This window comes from Labrus bergylta, chromosome 10, assembly GCF_963930695.1.
Source record: "Labrus bergylta chromosome 10, fLabBer1.1, whole genome shotgun sequence".
Classification (NCBI taxonomy): Eukaryota; Metazoa; Chordata; class Actinopteri; order Labriformes; family Labridae; genus Labrus; species Labrus bergylta.
In genome coordinates, this window is record NC_089204.1 from 6,588,949 (window position 1) to 6,598,688 (window position 9,740).

General features: G+C 44.4%; 1 protein-coding gene across 1 annotated transcript; it reads right to left on the reverse strand.

Annotated features, from left to right (window-relative positions):
* Positions 1–371: 371 nt before the first annotated feature.
* On the reverse strand, positions 372–8,976 carry stpg4 (sperm-tail PG-rich repeat containing 4). Its single transcript, XM_020641315.3, has 7 exons — positions 8,670–8,976; positions 8,436–8,492; positions 6,413–6,667; positions 6,123–6,187; positions 5,799–5,844; positions 1,613–1,717; positions 372–788 (listed from the first exon to the last, which is right to left on the reverse strand). The coding sequence occupies exons 1-7, from the start codon at positions 8,697–8,699 to the stop codon at positions 681–683; spliced, it is 666 nt and encodes a 221-aa protein (XP_020496971.2). The 5' UTR covers positions 8,700–8,976; the 3' UTR covers positions 372–680.
* Between the last annotated feature and the right edge of the window lie 764 nt (positions 8,977–9,740).

Below are 9,740 nucleotides of genomic sequence, written 5' to 3' on the forward strand. Positions count from 1 at the left end.
CAAAAAAGGCCGGTTACCTCTTGCACGCTGTCTACATTGCACAAATGTGTTATACAATGTAAACTCCTCTGCCTGATTGTAAGGGACTTTAACTTTATCACCAAAGGGACTTTTAAAACGTCTTTAAGTTCTGACCTGTGATTTTAAATGGATTGTTGCTAAGAGGTTTTGTTTGTCAACAGGCAAGGCCTGCAACAGCTTGGGGCCCCTAAGGGCTGACAAACTTTAAAACCAAAGCAGTGGTGCAAAATGTGCAAATTTTGCAATGACAGTAGGAGACCTCCCTAAGGGGGCCCCATCTGACAGCACTTGATCTTGATGCTCTGTGATGTGAAAACCAAAGTTTGTCAATAAAAGTCAACAAAGGAAAATGAAGAGGAGTTATTCGTTTATAGGAGGGGTAAAAAGAGGGAGAGGAGTAAGCGTGTAAGCAGGAACTGGCAGACATGATGGTGATGAACGCTGGCTGGAGGGCGCCCCATTCGATTTTTGACTACAGCCCCAACAGCCTCGGAAATTTCCACAACAATTAGTCAAAGTATATGATAAAAAAGCAATTAATAAAAAACTGGAATGCGTATTTCTCTTCCACATTTTACCTTTAATCGAATACGGCTCATGTTACATAGTGGTGAGGATGAGGAGCTGGAAACAAGGCATTGTGGGAAATGAAGTCCACACTAGAGGTTGCGGAAGAAGAGACTGAATGACGGATCTGAGGTGGCGTCTTTGCTCAGACGGTCACCCAACTTCCAGCTCGGCTCGTAGGCGCCTGGTCCAGGAGTGTTCTGTTGAACACTTTAGATTAGTTTCAGGTCTGCGTCCAGTAACAGCTTTTTATGTTCAAGCAGCGCTTCTCATCTCTGCTTACTACTTGGTTACAAAAGTTGGCTCAAATCACTTCTGCATTTCTCCACAATGACCGTAAGGTATTCTTCATATTCAATGAAATTTTGCTCGAAAAACATGAAAACAACAGAAAGGTCCTAGCATCAGCAGCTCTACAAATTGAACCCTTCAATGTACGAGTCAGATTAGTTTCTCCTTTGCCATTGTTGTTGATAAAGTCGACAGTAGAAGTCCTGCCCCTTCCTTGTTGTGCATTAGCCATGTGTTTTATCACATAGACACACCGCCAACTATTGTCCTGGCATGTATACTATAGCGTTTTTAATTGTTTTCCGCGGATCTGTGTGCACGGTGGTTGTGTATCGTCCGAACGTGGATGCCTGTTAAAAATGAAAAAGAATAACGATTCTGTTTTCGGAGTATTCATTTCTTGTAAACGTTGCCTTAATCTTTACTTCTTTCTTAATATGAAGCATTATTTACCAGATCCTGTTTTGTAAAACTGTGACCTTTAAACGGGGACATAATAATCAAAACGTTATTCAGTCGATAGTGAAATATCAGTATTTAACATGTTTACTTCCACAGAGACACTAAGCTGCCGTCATCAAGCTAGAGGTTATTAAACAGAAACTGAAATTTCACAGTCTTGAGTTTCTTGAGTTAACGACGGACACAAGCTGCACTTAATGTATGAAAACCTGTTAGCATCTACAGCATAGAGGAGATGCTAATGAAGCTAACGGTGAAGTGCTGAACTCACTGAGTGCTGAAAGTGGAGCCGAGGTAATCTGGATCTGAAGCAGGATGTGATGCCTCTCGAGGGTCTGGACTGTGGATCATACTGACACGGAGCCGGACCCTCCTTCTGTGAAAGACAGAGACAAAACATATTACTTACTGATGGATTGAATTTCTACGCCGGAGCATTAGGAACAAGTTAAAGAAAAGAAAAAGCTAACATTTTGAAATTAAACTTGTACATTTACGAGATTAAAGTTGTTATTTTAGTCTATAGCAGAAAAGCAGCCTCCTATAGGTTTTCAAAAACGTGGAGCATATTTTTATACTTTAGTAAAGGTTTCACTTATCAGGAAATAGACTACTTCCTTGTGTAGTTGGTAAAACCCAGTTAGTCCAAGAACCCTATCTGTAACATTACACAAACTGGCTCTGCACATGAGACACTTTAACAAGGCAGACACCTAACAACATAACAGAAACAAATATCCAATAGTTGTGTCGGGGATTTTCTTATGCAGATACGAAACTACACATGCTTTTGGCACATCATCGTCTTCACATTGTCAGAAAAATATCAGGACCCTGAAAAGATACTGCAAGAAACTGAAGAAAGACCCACACTGACTGGGAGGAAAAGACTTTAAGAGTTCTACTTTCATCATCGTACATTTATGATTTTATTCTTGTAAATTTACGAGTTTAATCTCAAATTTATAGATATTTTTTTCTTTAAGATGGCCCTAATACTCGGGGCGCTGGTGGCGCAGTGGTTAGTGTGCGTGCCCCATGTATGGAGGGTGTAATCCTCCAAGCAGGCGGTCCAGGTTCGCATCCCACCTGTGGCTCCTTTCCCGCATGTCATTCCCCACTCTCTCTCTCTCCCTGATTTTCAACTCTATCCACTGTCCTATCTCTCCATTAAAGGCACAACCCCCCCCCCCCCCCCACAAAAAAAGATGAACCTGATACTCCGTCGTAAATATCTGACTTAGCCTTATCGTATTGTATTTAAAGGCTAGCAGTTATCGTTGGTGTGAGCACGTCTCTTTTTCTCCCTCCATTTGCTTTTTACCTTCACGATCTTCATTAAAACTGTCCGTTAATGAAACTGTGTTGTTGCTGGAGATCGAACCCCTGACCTTCTGTTTGAGAGACGACCAACTCTCCCACTGAGCCTCAGACGCATAAGATTCAAGTTGTAGATTTTGAGGACTTTTTTGATTTAATGTCTTAATTTTGGTTTGTTGTGGGTTTTTTTGGACTATGTGATCCTTATTTAGGGGTTAAACACTTTCTCTCCTCCTGTTTCGTTGCCTTTCACTTCTCCTTTCCTCTTACCCAATAACACACATACTGGTCACCACCAGCGGCGTGCCGGGCAGAAATAGCATCGCCCCCCTCCACCCTCCTCATCCTCAGACATAAAACTGTCCCTCTGTCCCTGAACGCAGCACCAGTCTTTTATTTTCAGCTGCTCTCTGATTCTGACATTAAGGTTTCCTCTCTCAGCTCCTCAGACAGCTTCTAACATTGCACGCCATTTGATCCGTGTCACTTGATCCTCCGCCATCAGCCTGCGAGCTCGCTGATGCTAACAGAGGTGCTAATGCAGGTGTGTTTTAAAGGAGCTGGTGGACAGCAGTGAAACGTGTGTGTGTTTGTGTGTCTGTGTGTGTGTGTGTGTGTGTGAAGCAGCTGGCCTACTTTCCTCCTGTTCTCCTGAAGGTAACTGTCACTCACTGAAAATTCCTGTGAGGGAGAGTGTAGCTCTTTAAACACAGAGATTCCTCAATATCTCGAAGCTCCGCCTTTATTCTGCCTTTGACACTGAACCAAACAGCGCCTTCATATTGGTGGCACACTGTGTGATTTGACTCTGTGGTTATGGCGTTGTGGAAGTCAAAAACGTGTCACTTCTGGTGCTAACTCTAACGTTGGCGTAATATTCGACTGACTGTACTGCTACAAGAAAGGCTCCGTGTCCACCTAGCGTTTTTTTCTCAGCGCTAGCATCTTTTTCCAGTTGTTTTAAATGAGTAGAGATCGTTCGTAGCAGAAAGCAGCCGCCTGGTTGAAAAGTGCAGCGCCTAGTGCTCTGCCGTTTTTGTGTGGCCACTCCATGTGCTCAAGTTGAAAATCTTTCAACTTTTCAGAAAGGCGCTGTTGACATCACGGGCGCTCTTTCCAAAATGTATTTTGGCCTGCTACAGATCATATCTTGTACTCACATCCTCTTTGCTCCGTGTCTGATCGGGTTAAAAACGATCTCAAATCTAAAAAATGCAATAAAAAGTAACAGAGCAGTGTCGGTCATACAGCAGCCATTTTCAACAAACTGTTCTCAGAGCACGAACACTTCATGCAGACACTCCTGAGTGTACAGCCAGCGCTTTTCTGCCCGGAAAAAAACGCCAGGTAGACACGAGGCCACGGCAGAGGGAGCGGCAAAGAGTAGACCGGCTAGAGCAGTTTAAATAAGGCGGCACAAGTACTATTTGGCCAATAGGATGCTTTGAAGCAAATCAGCAGATGAGGCTTGTGTGAGATCAGCTGTTACCGAAGCTCTGGCATGATAGGAGAGCGTGACTCTGTGGCCCGCCAGAACTAACGCTGCGCTCAATTTAAACTTTGCAGAAAGATTGTCACCGTTGACTTGGAACGATCTTGGCTGTGTTTCCAATAAGAGACACTCAGAGGGCAAAGGTCATCTCTGAAGACCCTCAGCACCTTCTGCATGCATAGTTAGGACTTCTGCCGACAGGGAGGAGGTTCACTCTTGTTAGGAGAGTCAAATCGAACAGATATCTAAGGTCGTTTGTCCCATCAGAAGTTGGGTTTCTTAATAAGCTTTAGGCCCTGTTGTCAGGACACTTATACTATTGACTGTTGGTCTTTGTGTCCCTTATCTCGCTCACATCCAGCATTTGTGCTGTTTTTAGGGTGTGTATTGCCATTGTTGCAAACCAAATTGCTCCTTGGACATAATAAAGATTTTCCAATCCTATCCAAGTTGTTGAGATATTTCACAGAATATCAGAAAAGTTGGAGCTGCTGGAGCTGCAAGTGGAAACGTCAGGAAGAGGGTCATCCTCTGGGGACTCTTCAAAAAGCTATTGTGACTATTGTATTCACTTTTAATCTCAAAGGATCACCAAAGTCAGTGGGACTCATCGTCAGTGCACCATGAAAGTCTGCACACTGTAATCACTGTAATCCGTCCAGCAGTTGTCGAGATATCTCCATGTGGACAGACGAGCTTTGAGCCGAGCTGCTGGTGAGGCAGCAGGTGTTTGAACAGCAAGTCTTCATGCCGTATTTAAAAGCTGAATCGCTTGTGTGCTGAGAGAGGAAGACGTGTATTCATATGGAAATGTGCAGGGATTATGACTTTAATTCGCTTGAATCTCAGGGGAGGATTTGTTCCTTCAGTGCAGCACGTGCAGACGATTTAGCAAAAAAGCACAACATGTAAGTCTGGGACACACAGTGGCCTGGGGACGGAGAAATTAAGTCAAATCAGAAAAAAAGAAATGTTCCCAAACATCCAAATATCACTGGAGGATTTTCTTTGTATGAGTAGAAATCTGTGTCATTTTTATTTTTTTCTGGGAGTGTCTGAGGACGGACCAGGAGCTGCCACTGTAAACCATTAAGTCTCCTCATTTATGATCTGCTAATGTCCCGTCAGGCCAGCTGTCTGAACGAGCTGAGCTTCCAGTTAACTTCGCTGCGGGATTTGTTGGCTGCTTAACCTTTGACAATAGACTTGTCTTGGAGTCGCTGTGACACCACTAACAGCAGAAAACTGCTCCCAACTCTGCAGTAATAACACCCTCGGGATTTCTTAGCGCCTTTCCTTCTCTGTCAACACTTAGCAGCTGCCAGGACGGCTCAAATATCCATCAGCTACCCGCACGGACACAGGGCGAAGGCTGCGACACTCTGCAACATGAACCACAGCTGCCTGGTCAGCCAGCACGGGGCCATAACGGGCCCCTCAGATGATACCATCAGACACCCTGTGGGATCAGTTTTCTCTGTCCCTTGTGGTTGTCATAACTAGCTACTGCACGGGACATACAGGAACACTTTAGGGCACGGCTTGTAACCAAAACCCATTGAAAGTGCATTGTAATGAAGCCTTTATGTGGGCAATGGAAACACTGAATGGTCCTAATAACTAGTCTTGGTGACTGGATACTTACAGGTGGAAAGCTGATCCGCTGCACAGTCGAGCGAAACATCACATGCCTGCGAGAAGAGGAGAGAAAAGAGAGAGAGCGGGGGTTGACTGTGGAAGAGTTCAAGGAGAGAAAAAGAAATCAGGCCGAGCATGATCAGAGAAGAGACAATGAGAGAGGAGGATGCTGATTGCTGCTCCTCCATCTTTGAGCTGAGAGGAGACGAGGGAGGGACGGAGATGAGGAGGGAGGGAGGGAGGGAGGGTTCAGCGATGAAGAGATGATTCACAGTTTGTCTGCTCGGCTGTGATGGGAGAGTTAAAGAGAGGCTGTTTCTCGAGCTCTTACTTGCAGGGAGTCTTCTCCACCGGTTTCTCAGTCACATTGTAGTCGCACGGTGAAGTGTTTATATGCTGGTACAGGGGATACAGACAAAGAAGAGTTCAGATTTAAATGTCAGTGTCACCATGAGCCACCTTTTTATGTGTGTGTGTGGGGTGTGTTACATAGCAAACATCTTTGTCCACCAGGAAGTCTGCAGCTTTTGTTAAATGTTAAAAGGCCAAGAAGACACTGTCAGCAAATAGATATATTTCCCAGAACATTCCCTTCAACATGGTCAGATGTCTGAACCCTACCTTGTCTCTGATTCCCAGTGTGACGATGTCCGGCCGCGGGCAGTTTTTGAAAGAGTACGATGCCTGGTTTGTCAGAACTTCCTGGATGGAGTCAATGTAGTCGTACGCTCCTGGCAGAAGCAGATCCCCCTTACGCACACCCAGAGTTTGAGCTTTCCTCCCCACGCCTTTAAAGCTGTACGTCTTCCTCACCGGGTTCAGCTCAGCTTCTTCCAGGAAGTCACGGATGTGATAGAGGCCTGGGTTGGGAGTGTCCTGGGAGAATTTGAGAGGGGTGAAGTTTGGCGACTTGTGGCCAAATTTCAACAGGCAGAATGGCGTCTATGTCCACAGAGCGCCCCGGTCGCCGGCTCTCAGACACTTGGAACTTTGAACTTTATCATTGCAAGAAATGTGTACAGCTTTACGGCACTAGTTCACACAGCTGACTTTAGCTAACAAGCAGCCAGTTAGCCTGTCTCTGCACTGTTTGATAGAAGAAGGAAGAGAGGAAGAGGACGGAGACGGATGAAGCTAACAAAAGAAAGAGAGAGAGTGAGCGAGCAAGAAGCCGTACTAGAGGAAATATTGGACAGGATGTTACATACAGGTCAGAGCTCCGCCAAACAGTAAGGTGCAAGGCCTACACCAAGCTGGCTATGTCAGTACAATATGTGTTTTTTTACTCAGGGACCTTTTGATGGGCGCCAAAGCCCGCCAACTGAATCCCTTTATAACGTTGCTTAAAGCTAACAGCGCTCTGACTACCTTTGTGAGGTCATAACAGTGTAAAATCAGTGCACAACCCACATGATAACATTTAAGTTCCTGCTCAAATTTTGGATTTTTCAGCCACCATCTTAGTATAGGTTGGTCCGATATTGAGCAGACTTGAGTGCTTAATTAACCTTTTTGTTGCGAGCATGTTCGTACTGAACATTAAAGAGCAAATTCAACCAAAACAACAGAAACACAAACATAGGTGAACTGTTTTAAGTAGTTAAAATATGAAATACACATTTTATAATATTTATTCTGGTGCTAGTGTTGCACTTCATGACCATAACCAAGACCAAGACATACCCAAGACCAGAGTGCCCCGAGATTAAGACAACACCAAGACATTTAAGGATCAAGACCAAGACTGTAAATATCAATGAATAATCATCATCTTGTGTCCCTAACTTGGACTGTAACACCAGAAAGGTCGCGGACGTAACTGGAGGACAAAACTCAAACTATGAATGAATTGAAGTTATTTGTTCTTTTAGAAAGAGGTGTTTTCCTTCCAATCTCAGTAATGATTTTTAAAAAAGAAGCCAATCAGTGGTGATCTTGACCGGTCCTGATTTGATATCCAAAGTCTGCCCAGTCTGAGAGACAAGACCGAATAAAAATGCTTTTGATTCTGTGACAAGTTCTCCTTCAAAAAGTGGTCACGAGACCAAGACCGATTTCGAGTACAACAGCTCAACCACATGCTTTTATTAGTTATGATACATTTTCATATGACAACTTTTAACTTGAGGCCTCTTCATCTTTGGGCAGGAGCAGCATGGGAGCCAAATCTCTCCGTCAAAGCTTTTGCCTCTTGACTCAAAATAGTCGACTGTCTCATATGAATTCAAAGCTTCGCTTGCTGTTCACATACAAAGACGTATTGTTCTGCCACCTGGTCCACTGTCAGCTCTCTCTCTCTCTCTCTCGCTATATATATATATCCATTCATAGAAAGACGACGGCTGCTGCTTAACAATGGAGCGTGAGAGCTGGGATCACATTAAGATAACCTGATAATTAATTAGGTCTGTGCATTATTACCCAGCATGCACTGTGAGGCACTGAGGGGCTTGATTCAGTGTAGTGTGAGTGTTTGAGCTATTTCTGGCAGATAGAAATAATGAGAGAGCTCGATGTAAGAAAATCCATTAACGGGAAATCTTCTGAACACATGCTCGTCGTGTCGTCTTTTAATCGTTCTGAAGTGTGTGTTGTTGTTCTGCAGAGTTTACACACCGGAGTCATCCTGCAGTGTGACACCTACTTTCAGTGTTCCCAGCCACCAGCTCCCCCGGACACACCGCTCCACCTTGTCATCGGCCTGCAGATAAGAAGCACACACACACACACACACACATACACACACACACACACACACACACACACACACACACTGCTGTGATGACATTGCTGTGCCAACGATGTGTTGATGCATCTCCTCGTGTCTCGTCCTCATAAAGCACACACACACAGTTACTCGGGCTTTGAGGAGCCTTACCTTATCTGTTCTATTACCGCCCCTGGACATGTCAGTGCCTCTACAGATGGCTCTGTTTTTCCATGTGGCCGCAGCCGGCTCACTCCTTCACTATCTGCTTGGCTGGAGATCCGGTGACACCTGACCACCATTAAAACTGCGACTGTTACTATAGCAGCGACTCCACTATCGATCAATTTTTCAACAAGCCGGCCTGGTGGAGGGCTAAATTTAGACTCCCCGACCAGTTTGAATGAGACTGAGACACAATGGTAAGCCAGCATCGAGGAACACTGTGTACATGGTGCCGCTACTTACTTAATCCTCATCATCATGCACCAGCGTGTGACATTTGAAGGGCTACTATGAATATTATTTGAAGGTACAGATCCAAGTTAGCATTGAAATGCTAATTGCAAGCCAATACGTCCATGTCTGAGTCTTCTAAATATCTGGAAGGTGCAGGGCAGGTGATATAGGGACTCCCTGAGGTTCAAAAAATAATGAAACTTAGAAGTTTGAAGGCATTTATCAATAAACCTGCATCTTCCTGTTACATATTGAGGTGTGTAAATTACTATTAGGTTCAAAAGGATGAAAATGTTTATAGTGTAATGTGTTTCAAAGTGGGGTTCCCGAACCTCTGGGGTGTCCAGAGGGTTCAGGGGTGTGTCCAGAGGGGTGGCCAGGGGTGGCATGGGCCCCCCTAGAAATCTGATTGGCCAGCCCAGGTGCCCCCCATCTTAATCTTAAAAATGCTAAACTGTGGCTATTTGCCCTCTCAGAGGCGGGACTTATGTCAAAACCAACTACTAAGTTTTTTTTGCAGAAGGCTGCTGGTAGCATATTTTCTTTTGTTTGCACTTCAAACTATAAATACAAACATTGCACATCTATTTCATAAGACAGGGCCATAGGAAAGTAATGCACTCTGTCTTACTTGCAGTGAACTAACAGGCAATATGTTGGTAGTGGGTGCCAATCCTTTCAATTTAAAGATGACACACCATTTTAGCCAATCAGCATCGAGCAGCTGTACCAGTACCATTAAAAAATAGCTACCTACCTTCTCTTAACATGGAAAAAAAGCAC